At 37.9% G+C, this 17,855-nt stretch overlaps 1 protein-coding gene across 1 annotated transcript in view; it reads left to right on the top strand.

Annotated features, from left to right (window-relative positions):
• GPR156 (G protein-coupled receptor 156) overlaps positions 1-17,855 on the top strand; it is a 100,349-nt gene that overhangs the window by 23,430 nt on the left and 59,064 nt on the right. The window contains exons 2-3 of the mRNA XM_089910579.1: positions 10,064-10,541; positions 10,757-10,893. Of these exons, the coding sequence (XP_089766705.1) occupies positions 10,446-10,541; positions 10,757-10,893 (233 nt within the window). The 5' untranslated portion in view covers positions 10,064-10,445. The remainder of the gene's footprint in view (positions 1-10,063; positions 10,542-10,756; positions 10,894-17,855) is intronic.

Here is a 17,855-nt window from a genome sequence, read left to right as displayed (position 1 = left end):
GTGGAAGCCTGTTGACTCCTGCATCCCTTTGACATGATTCTGTACTCTCTGTAGTCTGATAATTTTTCATGCTCTAGTATGACAAAATGTCCCAGTTTCATCTCATATATTTCCAGCTCCATAACTTAAATTGACTATTTCACTAAAGAAACCTGATTCCTTTTAGTGAAAAATGGTTTTAGACACTACAATCTGGGCACTTGGAGTGCTTATTGTTGCTGTGTTGTACTTACTTCCAAACTTCAGTTAAAAGACTAGGAAATATGAATATTTTAGGAAAAGAAAAATTTTGAGTCCATACTGATATTTCCCATTTAAATAAAAGATTGAGAGATTTTTAACTTATTTTATTTTATATGCATATTTTTTTCTCTTACTTTGAAATTCTTAGTTCCCATTGACATGAACATAATTACTTATTTGCTTTATCTAATAGGTAGATGTGTGTATGTGTATATGTATTTATATCCATCTATATAAAATAAGGACAATACCCACTTAATGCCATTTAAGATTTCTTTGTGGTTATTTTTTGTCTTTCGGGTATATAATCAAATTACTTTTACTTAAAATAATTCTTCTCTATGTGGTTATGTCATTAACTTGATGATAATAATTTGTTTCAGCTTGCTTTCTAATTTTTAGATATTTATTTTCTCTTTGATTTAATTTTTTTTTTTTTTGAAGTTTTGAATTTTATTTTATTTATTTTTTATATAGCAGGTTCTTATTAGTTATCCATTTTATACATATTAGTGTATACATGTTAATCCCCATCTCCCAATTCATCACACCACCACCACCACCCCTGCCACTTTCCCCCCTTGGTGTCCATACTTTTTTCTCTATATCTGTTTCTCTGTTTCTGCCCTGCAAACCAGTTCATCTGTACCATTTTTCTAGATTCCACATATATGCATTAATATACGATGTTTGCTTTTCTCTTTCTGACTTCACTCTGTATGACAGTCTCTAGATCCATCCACGTCTCTACAAATGACCCAATTTTGTTCCCTTTTATGGCTGAGTAATATTCCATTGTATATATGTACCACATTTTCTTTATCCATTCGGCTGTCGATGGGCATTTAGGTTGCCTCCATGACCTGGCTATTGCAAATAGTGCTGCAATGAACATTGGGGTGCATGTGTCTTTTTGAATTATGGTTTTCTCTGGGTATATGCCCAGTAGTGGGATTGCTGGGTCATATGGTAATTCTATTTTTAGTTTTCTAAAGACCTTCCATACTGTTCTCCATAGTGGCTGTATCAATTTACATTCCCACCAACAGTGTAAGAGGGTTCCCTTTTCTCCACACCCTCTCCAGCATTTGTTGTTTGTAGACTTTCTGTTGATGCCCATTCTAACTGGTGTGAGGTGATATCTCATTGTAGTTTTGATTTGCATTTCTTTAATAATTAGTGATGTTGAGCAGCTTTTCATGTGCCTCTTGGCCATCTGTATGTCTTCTCTGGAGAAATGTTTGTTTAGGTCTTCTGCCCATTTTTTGATGGGGTTGGTTTTTTTTTTAATATTGAGCTGTATGAGCTGTTTATATATTTTGGAGATTAATCCTTTGTCCATTGATTCGTTTGCAAATATTTTCTCCCATTCTGAAGGTTGTCTTTTCATCTTGTTTGTAGTTTCCTTTGCTTTGCAAAAGCTTTTAAGTTTCATTAGGTCCCATTTGTTTATTTTTGTTTTTATTTCCATTACTCTAGGAGGTGGATCAAAAAAGATCTTGCTATGATTTATGTCAAAGAATGTTCTTCCTATGTTTTCCTCTAAGAGTTTTACTGTGTCCGGTGTTACATTTAGGTCTTTAATCCATTTTGAGTTTATTTTTGTGTATGGTGTTAAGGAGTGTTCTAATTTCATTCTTTTACATGTAGCTGTCCAGTTTTCCCAGCACCACTTATTGAAGAGACTGTCTTTTCTCCATTGTATATCGTTGCCTCCTTTGTCATAGATTAGTTGACCATAGGTGTGCGGGTTTATCTCTGGGCTTTCTATCCTGTTCCATTGATCTATATTTCTGTTTTTGTGCCAGTACCATACTGTCTTGATTACTGTAGCTTTGTAGTATAGTCTGAAGTCAGGGAACCTGATTCCTCCAGCTCCGTTTTTTTCCCTCAAGAATACTTTGGCTATTCGGGGCCTTTTGTGTCTCCATACAGATTTTAAGATTTTTATTCTTATTCTGTAAAAAATGCCATTGGTAATTTCATAGGGCTTGCATTGAATCTGTAGTTTGCTTTGGGTAGTATAGTCATTTTCACAATATTGATACTTCCAATCCAACAACATGGTATATCTCTCCATCTGTTTGTATCATCTTTAATTTCTTTCGTCAGTGTCTTAATAGTTTTCTGCATACAGGTCTTTTGTCTCCCTAGGTAGGTTTATTCCTAGGTATTTTATTCTTTTTGTTGCAGTGGTAAATGGGAGTGTTTCCTTAATTTCTCTTTCGGATTTTTCATCATTAGTGTATAGGAATGCAAGAGATTTCTGTGCATTAATTTTGTATCCTGCAGCTTTACCAAATTCATTGATTAGCTCTAGTAGTTTTCTGGTGTCATCTTTAGGATTCTCTATGTATAGCATCATGTCATCTGCAAAGAGTGACAGTTTTACTTCTTCTTTTCCAATGTGTATTCCTTTTATTTCCTTTTCTTCTCTGATTGCCATGGCTAGGACTTCCAGAATATGTTGAATAATAGTGGCAAGAGTGGACATCCTTGTCTTGTTTCTGATCTTAGAGGAAATGCTTTCAGTTTTTCACCATTGAGAATGATGTTTGCTGTGTGTTTGTCATATATGACCTTTTTTATGTTGAGGTAGGTTCCCTCTATGCCCACTTTCTGGAGAGTTTTTATCATAAATGGGTGTTGAATTTTGTCAAAAGCTTTTTCTGCATCTATTGATATGATCATATGGTTTTTATTCTTCAATTTGTTAGTATGGTGTATCACATTGATAGATTTGCATATATTAAATAATCCTTGCATCGCTGGGATAAATCCCACTTGATCATGGTGTATGATTCTTTTAATGTGTTGTTGGATTCTGTTTGCTAGTATTTCGTTGAGGATTTTTGCATCTATATTCATCAGTGATATTGGTCTGTAATTTTCTTTTTTTGTAGCATCTTTGTCTGGTTTTGGTATCAGGGTGATGGTGGCCTCATAGAATGAGTTTGGAGGTTCTTTCTTCTGCAATTTTTGGAAGAGTTTGAGAAGGATGGGTGTTAGCTCTTCTCTATATGTTTGGTAGAATTCACCTGTGAAGCCATCTGGTCCTGGACTTCTGTTTGTTGGAAGTGTGATTTTTAATCACACTTTCAATTTCATTACTTGTGATTTGTCTGTTCATATTTTCTATTTCTTCCTGATTCAGTCTTGGAAGGTTATACCTTTCTAAGAATTTGTCCACTTCTTCCAGGTTGTCCATTTTATTGGCATCGGTTTGCTTGTAGTACTCTCTTAGGATGTTTTGTATTTCTGCAGTGTCTGTTGTAACTTCTCATTTTTCATTTCTAATTTTATTGATTTGAGTCCTCTCCGTCTTTTTCTTGATCAGTCTGGCTAATGGTTTATCAATTTTGTTTATCTTCTCAAAGAACCAACTTTTGGTTTTATTGATCTTTGCTATTTTCTTTGTTTCTATTTCATTTATTTCTGCTCTGATCTTTATGATTTCTTTCCTTCTACTAACTTTGGGTTTTGTTTGTTCTTCTTTCTCTAGTTCCTTTAGGTGTAAAGTTAGATAGTTTATTTGAGATTTTTCTTGTTTGTTGAGGTAGGCTTGTATAGCTATAAACTTCCCTCTTAGAACTGCTTTTGCTGCATCCCATAGGTTTTGGATCATCGTGTTTTCATGGTAATTTGTCTCTAGGTATTTTTTGACTTCCTCTTTGATTTCCTCAGTGATCTCTTGGTTATTTACTAATGTATTGTTTAGCCTCCATGTGTTTGTGTTCTTCACGTTTTTTCCCCTGTAATTGATTTCAAATCTCATAGCGTTGTGGTCAGAAAGATGCTTTATATGATTTCAATTTTCTTAAATTTACTGAGGCTTGATTTGTGACCCAAGATGTGATCTATCCTGGAGAATGTTCCGTGTGCACTTGAGAAGAAAGTGTAATCTGCTGTTTTGGGATGGAATATCCTATAAGTATCAATTAAATCTGTGTGGTCTATTGTGTCATTTAAAGCTTGTGTTTCCTTATTAATTTTCTGTTTGGATGATATGTCCATTGGTGTAAGTGAGGTGTTAAAAGTCCCCCACTATTTTTGTGTTACTGTTGGTTTCCTCTTTTATAGCTGTTAGCAGTTGCCTTATGTATTGAGGTGCTCCTATGTTGGGTGCATATATATTTATAATTGTTATATCTTCTTCTTGGATTGATTCCTTGGTCATTATGTAGTGTCCTTCCTTGTCTCTTGTAACATTCTTTATTTTAAAGTCTATTTTATCTGATATGAGTATTGCTACTCCAGCTTTCTTTTGATTTCCATTTGCATGGAATAGCTTCTTCCATCCCCTCACTTTCAGTCTGTATGTGTCCCTAGGTCTGAAGTGGGTCTCTTGTAGACAGCATATATATGGGTCTTGTTTTTGTATCCATTCAGCAAGCCTGTGTCTTTTGGTTGGAGCATTTAATCCATTCATGTTTAAGGTAATTATCGATATGTATGTTCCTGTTACCATTTTCTTAATTGTTATGGGTTTGTTTTTGTAGGTCCTTTTCTTCTCTTGTGTTTCTCACGTAGAAAAGTTCCTTTAGCATTTGTTGTAGAGCTGGTTTGATGGTACTGAATTCTCTTAGCTTTTGCTTGTCTGTAAAGCTTTTGATTTCTCCATTGAATCTGAATGAGATCCTTGCTGGGTTGAGTAATCTTGGTTGTAGGTTCTTCCCTTTCATCACTTTAAATATATCATGCCACTCCCTTCTGGCTTGTAGAGTTTCTGCTGAGAAATATATATAAGGAGTTCCCTTATATGTTATTTGTTGATTTTCCCTTGCTGCTTTCAGTAATTTTTCTTTGTCTTTAATTTTTGCCAGTTTGATTACTATGCGTCTTTGTGTGTTTCTCCTTGGGTTTATCCTGCCTGGGACTCTCTGCACTTCCTGGATTTGGGTGGCTATTTCCTTTCCCACGTTAGGGAAGTTTTTGACTATAATCTCTTCAAATATTTTCTCGGGTCCTTTCTCTCTCTCTTCTTCTGGGACCCCTATAATGCGAATATTGTTGCGTTTAATGTTGTCCCAGAGGTCGCTTAGGCTGTCTTCATTTCTTTTCATTCTTATTTTCTTTATTCTGTTCCATGGCTGTGAATTCCACCATTCTGTCTTCCAGGTCACTTATTTGTTCTTCTTTTTTTTTAAATTTTTAAAAATCTTTTCTTCTGCCTCAGTTATTCTGCTATTGATTCCTTCTAGTATATTTTTCATTTCAGTTATTGTATTGTTCATCTCTGTTTGTTTGTTCTTTAATTTTTCTAGGTGTTTGTGTTTTAATTCTTCTAGGTCTTTGTTAAACATTTCTTGCATCTTCTTGATCTTTGCCTCCATTCTTTTTCCGAGGTCCTGGATCATCTTCACTATCGTTATTCTGAATTCTTTTTCTGGAAGGTTGCCTATCTCCACTGCATTTAGGTGTTTTTCTGGGGTTTTATCTTGTTCCTTCATCTGGCATATAGCCCTCTGCCTTTTCATCTTGTCTGTCTTTCTGTGAATGTGGTTTTTGTTCCACAGGCTGCAGGATTGTAGTTCTTCTTGCTTCTGCTGTCTCCCCTCTGGTGGATCACCAGTATTTTATTTTTGGAGTGTCTAATCTACTATATTTTTAATTTTGTAATTGCATTTTAATCTCTAGAATTCTGTTTGGGTTTTTAAAATATGTTCTCCATTTCTCCTTTCATTTTGTTTATCTTCTGTTTTATATCTTTGAGCATATTTATAATGGTTGTTTTAAAGTCCTTATGTGGGCTTCCCTGGTGGCGCTACTGGTTGAGAGTCTGCCTGCCGATGCAGGGGACGCGGGTGCATGCCCTGGTCCAGGAAGATCCCACATGCCGTGGAGCGGCTGGGCTGGTGAGCCATGGCCACTGAGCCTGCACGTCCGGAGCCTGTGCTCCGCAACAGGAGAGGCCACAACAGTGAGGCCCGCGTACCGCAAAAGAAAAAAATTTTTTCTGTATTTTTTTTCTATTTTTTGGCTGCGCTGCACAGGATGCAGGATCCTAATTCCGTGACCAGGGATCAAATCTATGCCCTCTGCCGTGGAAGTGCGGTGTCCTAACCTCTGGATTGTCAGGGAAGTCCCTCTGTATGTTTTTATTGAATTTTTAAAGTGTATTGTTATAGGTCTTATTTCTTGCTTCTTTGCATGCCTGGTAATTTTTTATTGATGATGGACATTTTGAATTTTATGTTGTTGAGTGCTGGCTCTTGTATTCCTTGAACCAACATTGTATTTTGTTCTGGAATGCAGTTAAGCTTTTTGTGGATCAATCTGATCCTTTTAAGGCTTACTTTTGAGCATTATTAGGGAAGGTCCAGAATAGTTTCTAGTCTACGGTTTATTTAGTCCCATTTTTTTCTGAGAATTGTATCCAATGTCCTGTATATTATGAGGTCTCTCCACTCTGGCTGGTGGGAACACAAAGTATTCCCAACCCTGTGTGAACTCCAGGAAATGTTCAGCTACTGCCTACCAGTGGTTATTTCTTTCACTTCAAGTAGTTTCTTCTCACTCATGCCTAGATCAATACTCAGAAAAAGACTGAGAGGATCCCCTGCAGGTTTCCAAAGCACTCTCTTTCTTGGCATCTCCGTCTTCTTCATTACTCTGCCTCACAAATTTGTTTGCCTGATGTCCCTAAACTGCAATCTGTTCTCCTTACCTCAGGAAGACTTCTAGGCTCTCTTTGGGTTTCCCTCTTTGTGCTGTGGCCTGGGAACTGCCTTCAGGCAGTAACTTGGGATCAATTATTGTCACTGGAAGGATATATTTATTTATTTATATTTCACTCTATCTCTGTCAGTCAACTGTAGGTTCACCTCATTTGTTTTCCAAAGTCCTGTGAAATCTGTTATCCAATATCTGGTAAGAGTTGCTTTGTATATTTTGTCTGGTTTTCGAAGTGTTTACAGCAGGACGGCAATTCCAGTAGCAGTTAATTCTTCATGAACAGAAGCAGAAGTTGTACCAACTACAAAACAAATTTTTAAAAGACAGTAATTGTAGGACTAGCTTTTCAATAGCCAGAAATAATGTGTAGAAGAATAGGGTAGATTTTTGTGGAAAGATATGGGGGCTGTTGAGAGTTGTGAACCTGTAAAGGACCATCTTGCTCTTTGGAACAGTGTAGTTGATGCAGTATCTGTTTTGCTGATCCTAATCACCGGGCAGGATTCTGTCAAATAAATTGTAAACCCTACCATTTCATCTTCTTGGGCCTGCTACTGTCTGTGGACTAGACAGTTGACCTCTATAGACTTTGGTGGGGACGGGAATTGCTCTTGGAGGAGCCTGGCAGGCCTTTCTCTTTGTGCCTTGGATTCTGTATCTATCTTATGGTCAAATGCCTCACTATTATCCCCTCTGACACACTACTTCCCACCCACTTTCCCAATCACTCAATACTTTTTGAAATCATTCAACTCTGTCCTCTCAATAACTAAGCCATTCACTTGTTTCACCACTTCTTCATGTGTGAATCTCTGTAAATGTGTGCTAATGTTATAATTGAATGCCTGCCCCGTGGAAGAGCCTAGTATCATGGTTTATAAAGTTCCTACACTGGATATCCATGGACTGGAGGGGTGCCTAAGCATTCAAAGTTCCATGCCAGTGAGTTCAGTCTGTCCAAGGTGACCTTTAGAATGTACTCAGAAATTTATGTTCAGCTGGACAATCCTATCATGTTCACAGAATCTCCCAAAGATGATTTGGGCTTAAGGTTGTTAGCCCTTCTGAAATCCACAGTGTTGAACTGGGTTTCTCTACCTTAGCATTACTGACATTTGGGGCTGGATAAGTCTTTGTTATTTGGACCATTCTGTGAATTGCAGGATGTTTAACAGCATCCCTGGCCTCTACCTACCACATGTCAGTAGCACCTTCCTCTCAGCTTTGACAACCACAATGTGTCCAGACACAGCCAAATGTCCTCTGGATGTGCAAAATTGCCCCAGTTGAGAGTTACTGATATAGACATACTGTTGTGGGCCACACTCCAGAGATCCCATAGATGTGAAGCTCTGGGAACTAAACATGAAGAAACCTAACAGGCCGTTGGTGTCTTCTTGGGGTGAGGTCAGTCCAGGGTGTCTACCCCATGCAGGGTATTAACTGGGAGGACATTGACCTTTCAGTTAAACTCCTGGATTTGAGTCCCGCCTCTGCAGATTTGGAGCAAGATTCTTCACTTTTCTGCTCTTCAGTTTTCTTATGTGAAAATGAGGAGATGTCTTGTTTACCTCACATGACACAGTTGTGAGAACAAAATGAGGTTTTACATATATACACACACACATCTATATGATGTAAGGATACACAGACAGGGACTTAATAATGGTTTAAATGTAAGTGTACTTATTTGCCAGTATGATTAAAAGGGCAATATAGGAAAAATATGTTTTTCAGTCCATCATATAGTCCTCCCTGTGGCTTCCAGTATTGCTCTATGCTAGAAAGCACAATAGGGGATGTCTAACTTTTAAGAAAAAAAAAATTATCTTTTTAGCAATTAAATTTTCAACTAAATTAAGATGCAAATAGTCAGATTTTTATATTTACTCCTTAATTTTGCATTCAGTAATCTGATCAGACTTCACAAGAATTTAAATGTCTTGACAGGAGGTAGTGGCTTTTAGTTCTCTTGGGATTTCATTGTAATGAGCCTGGTAAATAATTCAGGAAGATATGAGAGGCCAATATATGGGCAGCACCTGGTGCTATATTGTTCCTGTCTAAGCATGCAGAATCCAAAGATGGCATTCTACACCATTCACTATTGTTCTGACTTAAACACAAGTCCTGTATTCAGTGGCCATTGGAATAATAATAATTGATTTTTTTCCTCTTCCAAGTTTCCTCCACAATAAAAGAAAACTGTGCTAAGCTGTTTCAGAAACACAAAGCAGAAGTGGCATCCTTTTTTAAATTCCCACTGGTAAAATTTCAAATCTGTTTCTCTGTTACGGGGTAGATTGCTTCAAAGTATTGGGGACATGTCTGCCTTTTCTGCTGGAGTTAATTTAAGCGTCTCTCCTTTTGAGCATTTCTACTTTTGTTCTGCAAGGTAGAGCTTTTTTTTAGATCACAGTATTCATATTGCAATCATCTTCTGAGAGAAATAACACCATCCTCTGGCCACTTGCTCACTCTGTGGGAATTCTTAGAACCCTCAGTTTCTCTCCCTATTACCTGAGTAGCCTATCCCACTTCTAGTAGTCTAACAGTTAAAAAATAAACAAACAGGAAACTCTTGGCAAAGGGCTTGCATATCCTTTTGAGATCCCAGCTGACTGGGCATAGAATGTTCCTCCCTTCACTGAGCTAACAGGAGTGAACAGGACCAACCAACAGACAATGTATGCAGACAGTATGGGGCACCTGAGCCTACCACCACCCAGGATCAGACAGAGCTTAATCCCTACGTTGCATAGAAAGATCTTTGAAGGGCAGGGGGGGTTTCCACTAGGGAAAAAAAGAAGATGTGTTCACATATTGAAACTAAAATTCTTGTAGTGCTGGACCATAAAAGGGATCAGAAGAGGGACTGTAGAGCTGTATAATAATAAATTGTTAGGTATGCTTTGTCTTTGTTTTTAAAGTATTGTTTATTAAAGAGGTTTTGAAATATATTTATTTAAATATATACTATATTTTAAACCTTTGTTATATATAATGTATATAACTACATATAATAAAAATATATAGTTAAAATGTGTAAAATATTTTAAACCTCTGTAATAAGCCATTTACATATATGTGTGTGTTTGTGTTTATTTGTGTGTGTTATATATAAATAACATTTGTTTTTTAACAGGCTTAATTGCTTTCTTCTCCTTTGAGACCTGTGTGAGAGTACTTGGAGCAGCGACTGCCATCTGGTGGCAAGCCAGAATCATCGCAGTGTGTGACTTCGTGGTTACTAAGATGCCCACTCTTGACTCACATGGTCTGCCCTGGCAGCAGGGGACGAGGAGAGCCTGGAGGGTGTCTGATGAAGGAGCTTAGTGAAATAACTCTCCACTTCCACCTGAATGGATTGTTCGTCCCAGATTCTGCACCAGGAGCCAGCTTCAAAATGGCACCTCTGAAGAAAAGATTTGAGTTGCTCTTCTGTTTTACTCAAAGATCTTCTGGTTATCTACTGGTGGGTAACCAAGACTGTGAATAAGCACATACCAAGAGGGGCATATGATGACATGGAGCCTGAAATAAACTGCTCTGAATTGTGTGATGGTTTTCCTGGCCAGGAGCTGGAGCGGAGACCCCTTCATGATCTCTGCAGGACAACAATTGTAAGTGAGCAGCCATGGGGTGTCAGGGCTGCTTAGATGTACACATTGTTGTTATTATTGTTGATGATGGTAGTGGCGGTGGAGGGGGGAGAAGTACAAGGAGGAAATGCTTACGCAGGACATTATGTCCCAGCTCTGGGGGTGATGGGGGCAGTTCATGTTTGATCTATAGAAGAGCCTTCATTCCTAACAGCTTCTCTTCATTCTGTTCTCAGACCTCTTCCCACCACAGCAGTAAGACCATTTCTTCATTATCTCCTGCCCTCTTGGGTGTTGTTTGGACTGTCCTCAGCTGTGGACTTCTGCTGATAGCCTTCTTTCTTGGCTTCACAATTCGCTGCAGGAAGAACAGGTAAGCAGCCCCATGCCTAGTTTCTCATATCTCGTTGCCTGAAACATGAAACCCAGAGTGTTAGTGTCATTTTGGCAGCACGAGCTGCTGGCTGGTATCAGCAAAGCTTGTGTTCTACTGTGGCATTAAACTATGTGAGAAGCTGTCCCTGAAGGAGGCCTGGCCTTGCAGTACAATTCCCTCTTGAGAAGGAGGAAGGTCTGGCCCACTCTTGTGCTAACTACTACAAGAATATCCAAAGAAGAGAATGAAGGAGTCTCTCCTCATAAAGGATGGTGAGATCTTTCTGAGAAGACGAGGTATTTGTATTAAAAATAGAGAGCACGTAGAGAAATATTCCAAAGCAACATTAAAGTTTATGGCAGCACAATTGGAACCAGTCTGGGTAAGCTAAGGTTTCCGTAAAAATAGTGAAGCCCCACTACCTGGCTATTCTGCTAGGCAATTGTGACTGGTTGGAAAGTCACTGGCTCATCCACGTAAGGGCATATGGCACCCAGGACTGACAAAAGAAACAAAGTGATGGCTTTTTTTCTGAAGGGACTTGCAGAATCTTTCCTTCACTGGTATCCAGTCCTTCCCTCAAGGCCCACCCCATCTCTCCCACTCTGTGCCATCCTCCTGCCCCAGCTATCCCAGGCTCCCTCCTGAGAAGCCCTGCTCCAGCGTTCTCTCCCTGGTCTACAGGTGATTTCTGGATGCAGCCCATGTCAGATTTCAACAACCCCTTCAGAGATGCCAAACTCGCCTGTCCCCACAGCAGCCTGACACTTTGTGGCGATCAAGTGTATTATGTTCCGTTGCCTGGGTTTGGCACTCAGATGAGGGTCAGTCAGTTGGATTTGTCTGCAGGCATTTTGGGGTGCCACTGGCCATCTGAGGCTTGGAGGACATGGAACTGTTAGGCAGCAGTGGCTTGATCTGCTGGGTCAACCTCAGCATGGCAGTGAGGAGTGGCACTTGGCCCTGGGTGCACCCCTGAAGCTTCCCCAGCCACTTTTCATTCTGTTCCTCAAATACACTAAGCCCACTCCCATCTTAAGGCCTTTGATTTACTGTCACTTTACTGTTCCCACTGCCTGACAGTCTTCTCCAGATCGTCCCATGACTAGTTCCTTCTCATCTGATAGGTCTTGTCTCAATTGTCATCTCTTCAGGGAGGATTTCCCTGATCATCCTATCTAAGGTAGCATCTCTACAGAATGGCCACCCAGCCCCCTGCGTCTCATGCCATATCCCATCACCCTGTTTTATTTTCTTCATAGCAAGTATCACTCTCTGATAATACCATATTTATTGATTTACCTGTTTATTGTCTGCATCCCCCACCAGAATGTAAAGTCTGTGAACACAAGGACCTTGTCTGTCATGCTCACCACTGTTTCCAGCATTTAGAACAGACTGGAACATAGTAGGTGCTCAGTAAATATGTTTTCAGTGATCCTGGGAGTAAGGAGATTTAAATCCCAGCAGTAGCTGCTGCCAGGAAAATGACTAGGAAAATCACACATTCCAAGGTTAGAAAACTATGGAGTATACTATTTTCAGTTACAACACTTTTCTATAATGCAAGTTAGTACCCAATTGGCAAATAAGAAAATAACATCATTGGTTCATATGTAATTTTTCCCCCAGCTAATCAATAGTTTAAAGCATCCAGGGGCAAGCTTTCTTACAGTTAAAGAAGGAAGCCTTAAGCTAAGAATACTGTGATAGCAGTGCAAGCAGTAGCTGGTTTAATGGCTTCAAGAACTGGTATTCTACCTACAATGTGACGCTATCTGATGAAGTTGCAGGAGTAGATGAAGACATGAAGAAGACATTTCCCTCGTATTTAAAAACAATTGATTGCTGAAGAAAACAGAGATCCAAATTAGATTTTGATGACAATGTTATCTATTGGAGGTGAATGCCCTTAAGGACCTATGTTTTGCAGATTTAAGGCTGTAAAAATCAGCTGTGATCCTGGGTACAAGTGGTAGTGGACATTTACTGAGTACTAGTATTTTAATTGAGATAATTATTATTTTTTATTAGTATTCTGGTTACAAAGTTAAATGTGTTTCATATGTTATGGCCCCACATTATTTTTCCCATAAGCCATTACTTTTATCCACAATTTTGTAGAATGCGAGGTTTTTTAAAAAGCATTTATATGTCTGAACACTTGTAAACAGTGTTATAGTAGAAGCACCTATATTTGTTTCATTCTACTAAAGACTTTGTTCCTTGTCTTGCTTGCAGTGAGAGCATGACTTGGCATAAAAAATAACATATTAAGAGGCACTGTGAGTAAAAACACATTTTGCAGTTAAGTAGCTTACAAGGTCAGACAAGGAAACATAAAATAACCCAGTTTCAAAAGTGCTTTCTTAAATAGTAAAATTTGTTCAAAGGTGCAGCATCACAGTTAGATGCCTCATTTCACTCCATTTCTGTGGTCTCTAAATTTGTGAATGTGACTCTGTGTGTGCACACACATGCATGTGTGTGCCAGAGTAAGAAAAACATTTTAATAAAATAAAAATAATGTAGCAATGTTCAAGTTCAGTCACCAATACTGCATTTTTGATAACATTTTAAAATGTAGTCTACAAGGGAAAATCAGTAAAGATACAGAAGACTTGAACAACTCCATCAACCAACTTGACCTAATTGACATTTGTATAATCCTACACCCAACAGCAGCAGAATACACATTCTTTTCAAGTACACACAGAACATTTACCAAGATAGATCATCTTCTGGGCCATAGAGAAGATCTTATTAAATTTAAAAGGATTCAAATTATACAAAGTATGTTCTCTGACCAGAATGGAATTAAATTAGAAATCCATAACAGAGAGATCTCTGGAAAATTCTGAAATATTTGGAAACTAAATAGAACACTTTAAAATAACCCATGGTCAAAGAAGAAATCCGAAGGGAAACTAGGAAGTATTTTCAACTGAATGAAGGTGAAAACACAATATATCAAAAAATTTTGGATGCCATTAAAGCAGTACTTCAGGGGAAATTAGAGCACTAAACTCCATATTATATAGAAGAAAGATCCACCTTACAAAACAGGAAACAAGAGCAGATGAGTCCCCAAATAAACAGAAGAAAGGAATAATAAAAATCAAAGTGGAAACTTATAAAATGAAAAACAGAAAAGCAACAGATAAAAACAGCAAAACCAAAATCTTTATGAAGATCAATAAGATTGACCAACTTCTAGACCAAGTGACCAGGAAAAAAAAAGAGAATATATAACTACCCAAGTAAGGGAGAGAGAGCTGTCATCACTAAAGATTCTATAAGTATTAGAAGGAAAATAAGTTAATATCATGAACAACTTTGGTAGGCAGTCTCTAAAATGTTCTCCAATAAGTCCTACCTCCTGGTAGTCACAATATTGTGAAATCTCTTCTCCTTGAGTATGGGCTAGACTGACTGATTTGCTTATTAGTCACTTGGGATAAGGTTACAAAAAGACTATGGCTTCCAACTTGGATCCCTCTCACTCTTTCACTTACTCACTCTGAGGGATGCCACCTTCCATTTTGTGAGCTGCCCTGCAGCGAGGCCCACATGGCCAGGAGCTGATGTTTCCAGTCTGTGGCCATCAAGGACCTGAGGCTTATTAACAGCCATGTCAGTGAGCTTCAAAATAGATCTTCTGAGTCCTGCTAAGAGCAGGAAAAAAGCAGATTTTCCCCCAGTCGAGCCTTGGAGGACTGCAGCCGTGGCTCACCAAGGGGTATACTTGTGAGAGACCCTGAGCTAGAGGCACCCTGCTAAACTGTGCCTGTATTGTAGAAATGTTACTAGTTCTACACAAAGTCTTCTAAGAAACTGAAAATAAGGAAGCATTTCCTAACTTACTCTAATGAGTTAGGAAACAAAGAATTTAGAAGAGAAAAAAACTGTAGGCTCATGAACATAGATTCAAAATTCTAAACAAAATTTTAACAAATTGAGTACAACCAATATCAAAAGGATAATTCATCATGACAAAGTGAAGTTTATTCCAGGAATGCAAAGTTGTTTTAACATCCATATATCAATCAATATAATACACCATGTTTACCAACTAAAAAAGAAAACCATATGATCATCTTAATAGGCATAGAAAGAGCATATGACAAGGTTCAACATCCATTCCTGATAAAATCTCAACAAAGTAAAATAGAAAAGAACTCCCTACCATTTTTTTAACATCTTTATTGGAGTATAATTGCTTTACAATGGTGTGTTAGTTTCTGCTTTATAACAAAGTGAATCAGTTATACATATACATATGTTCCCATATCTCTTCCCTCTTGCGTCTCCCTCCCTCCCACCCTCCCTATCCCACCCCTCTAGGTGGTCACAAAGCACCAAGCTGATCTCCCTGTGCTATGTGGCTGCTTCCCACTAGCTATCTATTTTATGTTTGGTGTGCGTTGGTGGTATAGTGGTGAGCATAGCTGCCTTCCCTACCATTTTTTTTTTTTTTTTTTTTGCGGTGCGCGGGCCTCTCACCGTTGTGGCCTCTCCCGTTGTGGAGCACAGGCTCCGGGCTCCGAGCCATGGCTCACGGGCCTAGCCGCTCCGCAGCATGTGGGATCTTCCCGGCCCAGGGCACGAACCCGTGTCCCCTGCATCAGCAGGCGGACTCTCAACCACTGCACCACCAGGGAAGCCCCTTCCCTACCATTTTTAATGGTAGAAGACTAAATGCTTTCCCATTGTGACCAGAAGTAAGATGTCTGCTCTCACCAGTTCTATTCAACAGTGAAGGTTTTAGTCAATGCAAAGAGAAATAAAAGTCACCTGACTTAGAAAGGAAGAACTAAAATGGCTTACCTTCAGGTCACCTGATCTATATAGAAAATTCAATGGAATCTATTTTTAAAAAAAAACAATTAGAACTAATAAATTAGTTTAACAAGTTTGCAGGGTACAAGATCAATGTACAAAACTCAACCATATTTCTATATAGTAAAAACAATTGAAAAGTGAAATTAAAAGTAATGCCATTTACAGTAGCATAAAAAATATGAAATATTTAGGGATAAATCTAACCAACAATGTGAAATACTTGTGCACTGAAAACTGCAAAACATTGCTGAGAGATATTAAAGAAATTCTAAATAAATGGAGACATATTGTGTTCGTGGGTTAGAAGACTCAATGTTGTTAATTCTCCCCTTATTGATCTATAGACTAAACCCAATCACAGTCACAATTCAGCTGGCCTTTTTTTGTATAAATTGACAAGCTGGTTCTATGATTCACATGGAAATATGAAGCACCTAGAAGAGCCAAAACAACTTTAAAGAAGAATAAAGTTGGAGGACTAGGACCACCTGTTTTCAAGATGTTACAAAGCTACAGTAATGAAGACAGTTTGGTATTGGGTAAAGATAGACATATACATCAACAGAACAGATAGAATCCAGAAATAAACCTATGCATATATGGGAAACTGCTTTTCAACAAAGGTGCAAAGGCAATTCAGTGGAGAAGGGACAGTCAGTCTTTTCAACAAATGGTGCTGGAACAATTGGATACCCATATGCAGAAATGAACTTTGATCTACATCTTGTGCCAGGTTTAGAAATTAACTGAAAATGGATCATAGACCTATCTATTAAATCTAAAAAAATCTAAAACTGTAAAACTTCTCAAAGAAAGCATAGTATAACAATTTTGTGACCTTATAATAAGCAAAGATTTATTAGGTACAACAATAAAAGTAAAATCCATAAAACAAAGCATTGATGAGTTGAACTTCATCAAAATTAGAAGCATCTTCTCTTCTAAAGAGAAACTTAAGAAAATGAAAAGAAAGCCACATACTGGAAGAAAATATCTGCAAGTCATGTATCTGATAAACAACTTGTATCCAGAATATATAAATAATACTAAAAATTGATAATAAAAGAAGCAATCCAACAACAACAAAAAAATGAGTGAAAGGTTTGAACAGACACTTCACCACAGAAGATAAATGGATGGCAAATAAACATGTGAAAAGATAGTCAACACCATTCGTCATAGGGAAATGCATATTAAAACCACAATGAAATACCACTACACACCTATTAGAATGGTTGAAATTTTAAAAGACTGGCTAAATTGGCATATACTGCTGGTGGGAATGTAATATGGTACAACCACTTTGGAAAACCGCCTGAATGTTTCTTTAAAAGTTCAACATATGGCTACCATATGATCCAGTCATTCTGCTCTCAGGTTTTTACCCGGAGAAATTAAGCTATACGTATACCATACTTGTATACCATGTTCATAACAGTTTTATTTGTAATAGCCAAAAACTGCAAATAAAAAGTATCCATCAACAAGTGAATGGATAAACAAATTTTGGTATATCCGTACAATGAAATACTACTCAACATTAAAATAATTATTAATATTTGGAACAACATGGATGGATATCAAAATAATTATGCTGAGTGAAGGAAGACAGGCAAGAAAGATTGTATACTATATAATACCAATTATACAAATTCTAGAAAATTAATCTATTGTTAACTAATCTGTAGTGATAGAGATCAGATGAGTGGTTGCCTGCAGGTCGGGGGTAACACAGAAGAGCAGGAAGGAGGGATGACCAAGGGGCATGTGGAAACTTTTGGGGGTGATGGTTCATTACCTTCATTGTGGCGAATATTTCACAGGTATATACATATATCAAAACTTAATAAATCATATAATCCTCAAAAATCATACAGTTTATTGTATGTCAGTTACACTCATTAAAGCTATTAAAAATGTAGTCCATAAACATTCTTATTTTTTTGAGAAGGTTCTCATGAGTGAAAAAGTATACCATATTTGGTGTCCTTTTCCAAAGGGCCCTGCTAGGTGACCTAAAACCCATCTGTGAAGTGTGCTAGGTATTAATGACTGATATGGGAGAAGGCACTCTTTTTTCCTAGATTCCTCATGCAGTTTAATAAGGACCAAATTAA

The sequence above is a fragment of the Delphinapterus leucas genome, chromosome 4 (genome assembly GCF_059928025.1).
Source record: "Delphinapterus leucas isolate spDelLeu-1000000601 "Yukka" chromosome 4, BTC_Dleu_Yukka2, whole genome shotgun sequence".
Classification (NCBI taxonomy): domain Eukaryota; kingdom Metazoa; phylum Chordata; class Mammalia; order Artiodactyla; family Monodontidae; genus Delphinapterus; species Delphinapterus leucas.
This window is presented reverse-complemented; position numbering and strand designations above follow the sequence as displayed.